Here is a 12,226-nt window from a genome sequence, read left to right as displayed (position 1 = left end):
TGTCAAGGTCGTTTTGAAGTGTGATCCTGTCCTCTGGGGTGTTAGCCACCCCTCCCAGTTTGGTGTCATCTGCAAATTTGATCAGGATGCCCTTGAGTCCATCATCCAAGTCGTTGATAAAGATGTTGAATAAGACCGGGCCCAAGACAGAACCCTGTGGCACCCCACTAGTCACTCTTCTCCAGGATGAAGAGGAACCATTGATGAGCACCCTTTGGGTTCGGTCAGTCAGCCAGTTACAAATGCACTGAGTGGTAGCATAGTCAAGACCACATTTTACCAGCTTCTTTACAAGAATATCATGGGGCACCTTGTCAAATGCCTTGCTGAAATCAAGGTAGGCTACATCCACTGCGTTCCCTTCATCTACCAGGCTTGTAATTCTGTCAAAAAACGAGATCAGGTTAGTCTGACATGACTTATTTTTCAGCAATCCATGCTGACTATTGGTGATCCCAGCATTCCTTTCTAGGTGCTCACAGACTTTTTGCTTAATGATCTGCTCCAGAATCTTCCCTGGTATTGATGTCAGACTGACTGGGCGGTAATTATTTGGGTCCTCTCTTTTCCCCATTTTGAAAATAGGGACAACATTTGCCCTCCTCCAGTCTGCCGGGACTTCCCCTGTTCTCCAGGAATTCTCAAAGATGACTGCTAGTGGTTCTGAGATCACATCTGCCAGTTCTTTTAATACTCTTGGATGCAGTTCATCTGGCCCTGAAGACTTGAATACATCTAGACTAGCCAAGTATTCTTGTACTATCTCCTTAGTTATTCTGGGCTGTGTTTCCTCTGCTGAATCATTTGCTCCAAATTCTTCAGGTCGGGCATTGTTTTCTTTATCGGAGAAGACTGAGGCAAAGAAGGCATTGAGGAGTTCAGCCCTTTCTGTGTCCCCTGTTTGCATTTCACCATCTTCTCCTCTGAGTGACCCCACTGTTTCTTTGTTCTTCCTTTTTCTATGAACATACCCATAAAAGCCTTTTTTGTTGCTTTTAACCTCTCTAGCAAGCCTGAGTTCATTCTGTGCTTTAGCTTTTCTGACTTTGTGTCTACAGGTGCTGGCTATTTGTTTGAATTCCTCTTTGGTGGTTCCCCCCCCCTTTTTCATTTTTTGTACACATCCTTTTTTAATCTTAACTCAGTTAAAAGTTCTTTAGATAGCCACCCTGGCTTCTTTAGGCACCTTCCATGTTTCCGTCTCATTGGTATTGCCTGAAGTTGTGCTTTTACTATCTCCCTCTTAACAAACTCCCAGCCATCATGAACTCCCTTTCCTGTTAGTATTACTGTCCATGGGTTCTCACCCAGCACTTCCCTAAGTTTTATGAAGTCGGCTTTCTTAAAGTCAAGAAATTGAGTCCTAGTTCGCCCTCCAAACGCAAGAGTTTCCCTCAGTTGCCCCTCGCTTGCCTGCCTCTCTGTGGCTGCTTCTTCAGCCACCCGCACACCCAGTCTCCAGGCCCACCGTACATAGCTCCATCCTTATTTCCGACATCGTGATATACCAGTATATCACAATGTTTAGCTGGTGATACACTGCGATGTTGGAAACCAAACATCACCCAGTCCTACTTACTTGCAGATATCAGAAAAAGGTGGAACTTGCACGTACGGAAGCTCAAGCCTGCCACTGTAGCCTCAGTCAAAGTCACATCAAAAACTGAGATCACTGCATGGTATAAATTGGAGAAGGTTGGTGCTAAAGAGAGGGGAAGCAGAATTACTTCCATCCAGAAGAAGCCAACATCACAGTGCGGTTTCACCGTAACCATCATTATTTTCACTTTCTTTTGCAGTGGAATATTCCACACCCCAACTAAAAGGTAAAGGACCCCTGGATGGTTCACTCAAAGGTGACTATGGGGTGCGGCTCTCAACTCGCTTCAGGCTGAGGAAGCCAGCATTTGTCCACAGACAGCTTTTCTGGGTCATGTGGCCAGCAGGACTAAATCGCTTTTGGCACAATGGGACACTGTGACAGAAACCAGAGCACACGGAAACGTCATTTACCTTCCCGCCACAGCACTACCTATTCATCTACTTGCACTGGTACGCTTTCAAACTGCTAAGTTGCCAGAAGCTGGGACAGAGCAAAGGGAGCTCACTGAGTCATGCGGATTCAAACTGTGATCTTCTGATTGGCAAGCCCAAGAACGCCACCACAGCGCCACCCATCCCCACCCCAACTAACACATAGCTATAAGCATTTTGCAGGGTACACACCCCACACATGTACACACCCTACACAATAAAGCAAATAGAGATAATCACTCCTGCTAATATTGAAGTCAGTGGCCCTGTGCCAACAGAACTAGAGGCAAAATTATTATTTTCACACTTTTTTTTGCCACAGCAACCCAAAGTGACTTACAATATTTTAAGGAAAAGAATAAATACATATATACATTAAACAAGGTCAGCTAAGAAATAGGAGGGAAGTTAGCATCCTCAGACATACACAAACACCTCTCCCCCCCCCCATTTGTAGGTTTCATTTATACAGGTCCCATTTGTTCTTTCTAAAACATAAATGCCATAACTGAAGTGGCCATGGATTGTCACCAATGCATAAGACTGAACTAAAGCTCCAGTGGCACAATAAAATAGACCTTTTTTTTTTTTTTGAAAGGCAGGAATTCTATGCAGTTTTCTAATGTTTAGGGTTTGTATACAAATTATTCATTGGATAATTACACTGGTATCACTTAACAACCTTAACTCTTCTGTAAAATGAATGTTTGGGGGATTTTTCTGTTTTAGTTTTAATGCAGTTTTGGATCTATAATATTTCCTTCCCAACTTAGCATGAATGGTATGACCAGAATTCTGAATGCAGTTTTGGATCTATGGAGATGTCATACAAATAAACTACTGTTCTTTCAGCCACAAAAGTTTAGAAAATCATAATCTGATTACACTGCAGGGAGTATCAGGTCTCTTTAAGGTGGGGGGAGGGTCTTTGGGGAAATTTCCTGAGCAGGAGGACAGTTCAGTTTAGTTCAGTCTTTTGTTTTTTGTGTGTGGTGGGGGGAGTTAAATTGTGTTAAACCAACAGACAGCTTGAAAACCTCAAGCCACTGTTTGGTTTCAGAATTTGCTTTCTTCCAGCTCTATTTGTACACTAACCCTAGAGTCAATTTGGTGATCTTTCATTTCAACAGAAAACTAAATATTCATGACCAGATGAAAGTTCTCTTTACATGTCATGGACTAGCAATAATAATGGTTTCCAGAATGTGGTGAATATTTTCACTCAAAGTTCATAGGAAAGTAATTTGGATACCTTCAACAGTTTCATAATGTTAAACTTCTCTCTTTTGCTCGCCATGTATTTCTTGGGGTGTGTGTGTATGTATGTATATATTCAAATTGTTTTACTTATTATAAAACTCCAAGGAGTAAATTTGATGTTATAAAGGAAGCCAGCTTCCTTTCAGTTGAGCTGGCGAAAAATACACTGGGTGATGTGTCTGTTTTCCATCTAAAATTATATGGGGGAAGCCAACTTATGACTACGACCCACCCAGACACTGTTTATACTGAGCCATCAATCTTCCATAATTACCACCAGCAAGTGAATGAGAGGAGCGATAGCTATCTCTGGAGAAAGGGAACAATGTGTAATTAAGATATTAAACAGGAAACGAAAGAATGTGAATTCTGGCTGAATCTCAATAGTGCCACCTACAGGATTGATTACTGAAATATTGGGGGACTTGCAGGTAAATCAACTACTGTGTGTTAATCTCACTGCAATGGGGGAATCATATACGGTAAATATTAAATGTTGTTTAATGAATAATTTATTTCAGAGTTATTCTTTAATTTGAGCCCTTTAATATTTTTTTTATTTTAGAGCTTCCTCTGTTCTGAGAGCTTCTGGTTTTATTGGATTTCAGTGGTTTCCACTGCCATAATATTCTTGTTTTTAAAGCAGTTTTGACCATATAGGGTATATATAAAATTAACTGATTAATCTTCTGCAAACAAACAAGATTATAGAGTTTTAAACAGCCAATTTTAAAAATGACAATTGCTCAAAGGGTTAGTTAAGTTAGCCTGTTACAGTCAATACAAAGAGCAAACTGGAATCCAAAGGCAACTTAAAGAATAAGGAAACTATCCTAAGCTCTCAGGAAGGGTGGTTAAAGGTTCGTGTGGATCCTGCAGATTTGTTATTTCATTTCAGTTTTAGAGCAATTTACAAAAATAACATATACTATAGATAAACAATCAAACCAAAAACCTGTAATAACAAATAGAACAATAAACTTTTCTGAAAAGCAAAAACACGAACATTTTTTCTGAGGTTTTTCAGAGTCAAGGATCCCTTCTGTCTCATCCTCCCTTCTTGCCCAAGCAGACCAATTTACGATACGTCACTCTGACCCTGCCCCCACTAACAAGTCCACCTTACACACAAACACACCATCCACCCAATTGCCCCAACACCTCCCTTTCAACCACTATCATCCACTCCATTGAAAACCTGCTGCAAAAGACAGCAGGAGACCATGAAAGCACCCACCAACAGAACCATATGGAAATACATTGCAGCTGATTAGGCTCCCTCTCTGTGTACTGAGAAGAAGGTCTGCAGCCACAGGTCTTCCCCAATGGAAATGAATGTTCTCTAGCACATAAGCGTTCAGAACCCAAAGTCTGGAGTGGCAGATGACGAAATGGGCTCCAGTCTATGAAAGCTTAGACCACGGTACATCTGCCTACTCATAAAGAACAGAGCAACAAGATTCAAGAGTCCTGCAGTACTTTGAGGATTATAAGTAACAACCAAGCATCATCCATGCATGTCCTGCACTACCAGAAGAGCTTACCTTGCATTCTACTACACTCTGATCTGATTCACAGGTGACATAGATTTCATCAACTGCACGTCTTAAGTTGTCAAAAAGGAAGGCCCAGTATCGTGCTCGCAGATCCACTTTCCGAGGCTGTCTTGTTTTAGTTGGGCTTTTATCAAAGTTTTTTTCTCCAGCTGCTGATGTTATTTTGCAATCTGATGTGGTACTCTGCAAAGAAGGGGCACAACTTGAAATGCAAAATCCAGCAAGTGTGGCCAGCAGTTGGCGATTCACAGGACATGCATTTTGCTTCAGCCCAAACACTTTTAAAACAAAGCACTGAAAGTATTCAAATATAATCAGTGCTTTTTTTCTTTTAAAAATGTTTAGGGGTACTCTCATTTTGACTCAAGAAAATCACCATTTTATAGTTCAGTATGGGAACAATAAATATAGTAAATAGACAAAAGTACAAAGATTCACAAAATGTTTAGGGGTATGCGTCCCCCTGCAACCCCCCCAGAAAAAAAGCACTGAATACAATGTTTCCAAGACTCCACAGATAAGCTTCCTGCTGGATTCCAGCTCCCATCACCCCGACCACTGGCCATAAGTCTGTGGTGGGAGGGCCTGGAATCCAACAACATGGGGGGGCTCAAGGGTTTGAAGGATGGGGAGGAAGTCCTCTGCTTATGCACTCCCTTGATCGCATAACACTTTGGCTTGATCAACTAGGAGCAAATTACCCCCTTCTCTCCCCCTACCTCCCTTCCCCCCCCTTATACTGTATAAAGCATCAAAGTCTCATATCAAATATAAATGATCGGTAAAAAGAACTCTGTGATCTGAAAGCAGAGGTGATGTTTGTACTTTTATAACCCAAGAAAATTTTCAATAAAAACAATTAAACAACAACAACACTAGGAGTAAATTGTGGTTTACAATCCTAGTTTGTTTGTTTTTTTAAATAATGTTTATTGACGTTTCAAAAAATTACAAAAAGAAAGAAAAGAGAGAAACAGAAAATACAAAATACAGAAAAGAATAAAAACAATTTAAAACAAATCCATCTTTCCATGTCTTATCTTTCATTTACTTGTTTCCTTGACCTCCTCACACCTTCCATTTTTGTATTCTAGTTCAATTGGTTATTTCAGTAAATCCTTTCCATCCTTGTTTTTATCTTACTAATTTATCTTAATATATTGTAGCTTTACATTCTGACCTGTTAACAATCCATTATTACTTAACCCTTTATAGCATTACTGCTAAAACCACATAACTTCATTCCAGCATCCTTCTAGCATTCCTTAATTTTACAGTGTTTCTGTAGATAGTCTTTAAATTTCTTCCAATCTTCTTCTACCGACTCTTCTCCCTGGTCTCGGATTCTGCCAGTCATTTCTGCCAGTTCCATGTAATCCATCACCTTCATCTGCCATGAAGTAGGGTAGAATCATAGAGTTGGAAGAGACCACAAGGGCCATCGAGTCCAACCCCCTGCCAAGCAGGAAACACCATCAGAGCACTCCTGACATATGGTTGTCAAGCCTCTGCTTAAAGACCTCCAAAGAAGGAGACTCCACCACACTCCTTGGCAGCAAATTCCACTGTCCAACAGCTCTTACTGTCAGGAAGTTCTTCCTAATGTTTAGGTGGAATCTTCTTTCTTGTAGATCTTGTGTCTTCCAATACTTCACTATAAGTATTCTTGCTGCTGTTGTTGCATACATAAAAAGAGTTCTATCCTTCTTTGACACCAATTGGCCGACCATGCCCAGGAGAAAGGCCTCTGGTTTCTTCAGGAAGTTATATTTAAATACCTTTTTCATTTCATTATAGATCATCTCCCAGAAAGCCTTAATCCTTGGGCACGTCCACCAAAGGTGAAATAATGTACCTTCAGTCTCTTTACATTTCCAACATTTATTATCAGGCAAACAATATATTTTTGCAAGCTTGACTGGTGTCATGTACCACCTGTATATAATTTTCATAATATTCTCTCTTAAGGCATTACATGCCGTGAACTTCATACCTGTGGTCCATAACTGTTCCCAGTCAGCCAACATAATGTTGTGTCCAACATCTTCAGCCCATTTTATCATAGCAGATTTAACCGTTTCATCCTGAGTATTCCATTTCAGCAGCAAGTTATACATTCTTGACAAAGTCTTAGTTTTGGGGTCTAACAGTTCTGTTTCCAATTTTGATTTTTCCACCTGGAAGCCAATTTTCTTGTCCAAATTGTATGCCTCCATTATTTGATAATAATGAAGCCAATCTCGCACTTTGTTTTTTAGTTTTTCAAAGCTCTGCAGTTTTAATTTATCTCCCTCTTGTTCCAGAATTTCCCAATATTTCGGCCATTTGGCCTCCATATTGAGCTTTTTCTGAGCCTTCGCTTCCATCGGTGACAACCACCTTGGGGTTTTGTTTTCCAGTAGTCCTTATATCTTATCCAAACATTAAACAATGCTTTCCTGACAATATGGTTTTTAAACGCTTTATGTGCTTTGACCTTATCATACCACAAATATGCATGCTAACCAGGTTTACAATCCTAGTTTGGAGGGCTCACTCAGATCATAGTTTGCTGATTTGAGCAAAGCAGCAAAGTACAGTTTGATGAAAGCAGAAAGTTATCCTCTGAGCCACATTCATGGGACAGAAAGAGGGAGCATTTCAAGCACAGTGAAGGAGCTTTTTAGTTGCTTCTCATAGACACTGTGATAATGGCAAATGTTAAATTAACATTCACAGGTAGACTCTACAAAGCACTTGCACACATATTATTCAATAGAATTACAGTAATACTCTTTAATGTCTCTAGCTAGAGAATTCAATATATACCTACGAGGCATGCTCAGTTCTCTTGTCGTATTATGTGCCCTCTCCTATACATGCGCAAGCAGCTTCCCATCCACTCCCTCTGTGCACATACAAGGCAGAACTGCCAAGCATTTTGCTGTAGTGTCTACAAGCACAGCCTAGGAATCCAGGGCAACACAGGAGACACTCTCTTCCATTCTTTGGCTAACATTCCTTCTTCCATGTTTGCTGGCCACCAAAGCTGCTCCTAAAATAGGGATGGAGAAGCTCTCTTCCTCCAGGTGTTGCTAGACAAGAACTTTCACCATCCCTGGCCATTGGCTGTGCAAGCTGTGGCCCATGGGAACTGAGGAACCACAGGTTTCTCATCCCTGTCCTGCAGAGTAGGTGTACAGCATTGATGATCAACCAGCACACCGGGGCACCCTGGGGAGACTTGAGGAATGTTCAGAGAAGCCCTGGGGGGCTGTCCTTTCATTCACTTTCAGCCCATATCTTCCTGTATCATCTCTCTTTCTCTCCAAGAGCCAGTGTGGTGTAGTGGCTAAGAGCAGTAGTCTCATAATCTGGGGAACCAGGTTTGCGTCTCCACTACTCCACATGCAGCTGCTGGGTGACCTTGCACTAGTTACACTTCTCTGAAGTCTCTCAGCCCCACTGTTTGTTGTGGGGGAGGAAGGGAGATTGTGAGCCGCTCGAGACTCCTTCGGGTAGTGATAAAGCAGGATATCAAATCCAAACTCCTCTTCTTCTCCGAGGAACATTCAGGGGAGCTGGCAGGGGCAGAATGGGTTGGGGCAGAGCGGGGGAATCCCCACTTACGCACATCCTGTAACAAAACCCCAGAATGAGCTGGAACCCACAGGGGAATCACAGGAATAAAGCGGATGGTCAAGGGAGCGGTGGACTCAAAAAGGTTGAAAACCACTGATGTATAGTGTCTGGGCTGCAACCCTAAACACACTTACTAAGGGAGTAATCTTATTGAGCACAGTGGGACTTGCTTTTGGGCATGAATGCATTAGGACTGCTCTGTGAAATACCTTTAAATGAACTGTATAAGAGTTGTTGCTTTCAATATAAAACCTATGGAAATTAATCTTGCCTTTGCCAGTCAGCTCTGGTGTCAAAGTGACCGAACAGCCCCAGGAGAGAAAGTATTAAGTTTCCATTAGTGATATCTGACTATCATTTTACATCTATGCTTCTCCATTTTGTGTTTCATAAAGCCTCATTATTGAAGTGGAACAGTTGGGTGTTTGTGTTAGTGTTGCCCTTTTCAATCTCCAGGCGGTTTGAAATATCAGTGTAATTTTCTGTCTCCCCCCGAGAGTGAGACAGACATTCATCACGTCTGGCTGTTAGCTTCACCCTCCACTTGCTCGGACCAGAAGAATTTTCTATTGGCTGAGCATCTAAAATCTATTTTTTGTTAGCTCTTCAGCAATATTTTAGCATATCTGGTACAAAAAAAAAGAATTGAAATGAGATGTGGCTATACTTAGGGAGTTTCTCTTTCTTTCTTTCTTTCTTTTTCTTTTTTAAAAGAAATCTGTGGGAAACCAGACCTGAAAAATAAACCCTTAAAGCCCAGGCTACAGAAAAATAAATGCAATGTGTATGTTCTTGATATTTTTACAATATGGCAAAGAAAATTAAAACTTCATTTAGTAGTTATCAGATAAAGTGCCTGCCCTAAAATAAAAGTTGGAGACAAACAATTTAGGTTCATTAATTTCAAAGTGTCTGCTCTGAGTAGGAGTTAGACAAATACTACCCTTTGTTTTTATCATTTTAACCATCAATACCACCTTTTTCTTTAAAATGAAAAATGGGGTCATGACCACGCATAACTGCCCCACTTGGTTAGCTACATTACACTCACCATAGATGATACATACAAGGGATCTGACCAACATATGTGGCAACTGAGACGCACAGACAGGAGACATGTCCCAACTCACACAGAGCTCCAGGACGTTATCAATGACTTGCAAACTTGCAGACAATATCTTCGGTTTCTTTCATGTGTTCATATCAAGCAGGCTTCTACCTGCTAGTAAGTGGGACTGCAGACTAAGATTAAATGAAGAATTGGGGGCTGGGAGGTTAAGGAAAAGTTTATTTTAAATCCCACAGTATGAGTCATGACTTATCTGGGTTGCTGTTTCCACCTTCTGTGATGCAAAGCTTCTCATCGCCCAAGTCTATCACTTAGGAACTGCTGAAAAACTAGCCTCAAGGAGACACACAAGTCAACAAGGAGGTATCGCCTCCAAACCCCAGTGATCTTAGACGATGATGAGAGAAGAGCTGTTACTGGAGGCAGCATTGAGCCTGAGCCTGCTTCCTGGTTGGCATCCCAGGAGCCTGTTAACATGTGCAGCACACACTTGTTTCTGTAAGCCTTGAACAGTTGCTCAGCTGGCAAGAACCCACCACATAGGATTAAGGGAAGAATAAAAGGGAGGTAAGGAACACAGAGAACACTTAGAAGGGCAGGTGCTAAAAACTATTTTTAGAAAATTAAGGGGTTGGGTTTCAAGATGATCGTTGACACATGCCTCTTTTCCCCACCCAAGGAGAACATCCATAATTTCACAAAGCATGGTAGAATCAAGAGAACACTAGGCACTCAGGACTATTTCTCACAAATGACAGATGAGACAACAATCCTGCATATTGCTTCAGACAGTGAAGGGAGGTCACGTGATTAAATATTCTTCAATCCATCAGGTCACATGAATTTATTTATTTACTTCATTTACCTCAAGGTGGCATATATGGTTCTCTCCCTCCTCCTTTAATCTCTGTGAGGTGGGTTAGACTGAGAGGCAGTGACTAGCCTAGGGTCACCTAGTAAGGCCAAGCGGGAATTTGAACCCTGGTCTTCCAGGTCCTAGTCCGACACTCTAACCACTATGCCACATTGCTTAATATACGTTCTTGTTCCATACCTGTTACCTGCAGCTTTCTGGTAAAATGGAATAATAATAACAACAAAAATTATTTAAACCCCGCCCTGGTTTGTCTTACGGCTCATGTGAAGAGACTGCATGCCCATCCATAAAGCTTCTTCATACCTCAGATTAACTGGAATGGCTTAAGATATATTTTATCTCCAGTACAGTTGAACAAAACATTCCAAATGAAGCATATCAGTTTTGTTTCAGAGCACATTATTTTTCTAGTGTGGTATGAAGAGCAACCCAATAAGAAAACTTGCATGTACCTGTTTAGTAGTTTTATGAGTTCCCTGAGTTATTCTTTTGGATTTCCCTCCTACTTGCCATTTTGGTTTTCCTGTGAAAAGAAAACAGCATTTGAAACAAGCAATAATTCCATAATGCTGACATTGGATATGGTAAACCTGTGGTCCTCCAGATGTTGCTCGACTTTTTAAACTCCATCAGCTCCAACCAGAATGGACAGTGGTTAGTCAGGGTGCTGGAAATCAACCTCCAACTTCACTGGCATTTATATGACCTTTTCATAAATCTAACAACTCTTGAGTTCCTTCATGCCTAGCAGATGGGTTGCAGTTTTATCGGATTTTGGCAAAAATTAAAGGAGAAGAGGTGGGGGGGGGGAGCTAAATGGTATGCATAGCTCACAACCCCAGGCTCTCTCCAATTTTAGTAAAATCATACTCTGTAAAAATGGCAACTATGTAAGACATGTCAGATGTCAAGGAGAACATTCCACTCCATAATTAGAGCACTAATTTGGGGGTATACAGTTTTGCTGGTGCTCAACCTTTTCTTGCTTTTATAGTTCTAGCTGCATGCCTTATGGGGAGGACTGAAAGGCATAATAAGAATACAGTACAAGCCCTGCTGGAGCAGACCAAAGGTCCATCTAGTTCAGTGGTTTCCAATTGGTGGTCCGCAGACCCAAGAGGATCCGCATAACCCACCCAGGCAGTCCGTGGCACCATTCACACAACCAAAACTACCATAGAGATATAAACATTTCCAAACGTAGGGGGTCCATGGCTTGGCTTTTGTGAAACACGGGGGCTGCAGTATTTAGCTAATTGGGAACCACTGGTCTAGTCCATCATCATCCGGTGTGACAGAGGCCACTCTCCAGATACATCAGAAGCAAGACGTGAATGTGCCAACCGTCTTCTCCTGCTGTTGCCTGCCATGCCCAGCAACTGGTGTCCAGAGGCTTACGACCTCTGAACATGGAAACAGTATACAGCTATTGACCCCCTTTAAACCATCTAAAACAGTGACCACAACTAAATCCCGTGATGGCGAATTCCATTAAGTTAAAGTTCACCACATTTGAACTTTCCTTTGCCTGTCCTGAACAGAATGCCAATGTGTTTCACTGGCATAATTACTTGCTGAACATAAATATGATCCATGGTTAATGCATACCATCATCCTCTTTGCTTTCCAAGGGCACACTCCATGCAATCAGGTTCCTTGCTGTGCGACCCTCTTCAGCCACAATTTTTCTAACCTTGTCATGACTATTTGAACGCTGGAAGGAAGCCTGAAAAGAAAGGGAAATTGTTTCAATAACAGAACAATAATCCTATCCATACTACACCTTATTCAGTGAGGATTACTCTAAAG

At 41.5% G+C, this 12,226-nt stretch overlaps 2 protein-coding genes across 5 annotated transcripts in view; both read right to left on the bottom strand.

Annotated features, from left to right (window-relative positions):
* The window catches only part of TSPAN3 (tetraspanin 3), a 939,276-nt gene that overhangs the window by 802,481 nt on the left and 124,569 nt on the right, over positions 1 to 12,226 (bottom strand). The gene's annotated exons all lie outside the window — the stretch shown is intronic.
* The window catches only part of SCAPER (S-phase cyclin A associated protein in the ER), a 220,411-nt gene that overhangs the window by 192,133 nt on the left and 16,052 nt on the right, over positions 1 to 12,226 (bottom strand). For all 4 annotated transcript variants that reach the window (XM_083698190.1, XM_083698191.1, XM_083698192.1 and 1 more), the window contains 3 exons: positions 12,026 to 12,143; positions 10,870 to 10,940; positions 4,839 to 5,033 (listed from right to left, as the gene is read on the bottom strand). In XM_083698190.1, coding sequence (XP_083554316.1) covers positions 4,839 to 5,033; positions 10,870 to 10,940; positions 12,026 to 12,143 — 384 coding nt within the window. The remainder of the gene's footprint in view (positions 1 to 4,838; positions 5,034 to 10,869; positions 10,941 to 12,025; positions 12,144 to 12,226) is intronic.

The sequence above is a fragment of the Podarcis gaigeae genome (assembly GCF_964106915.1).
Source record: "Podarcis gaigeae genome assembly, chromosome: 9".
In the NCBI taxonomy this organism is placed as follows: Eukaryota; Metazoa; Chordata; class Lepidosauria; order Squamata; family Lacertidae; genus Podarcis; species Podarcis gaigeae.
This window is presented reverse-complemented; position numbering and strand designations above follow the sequence as displayed.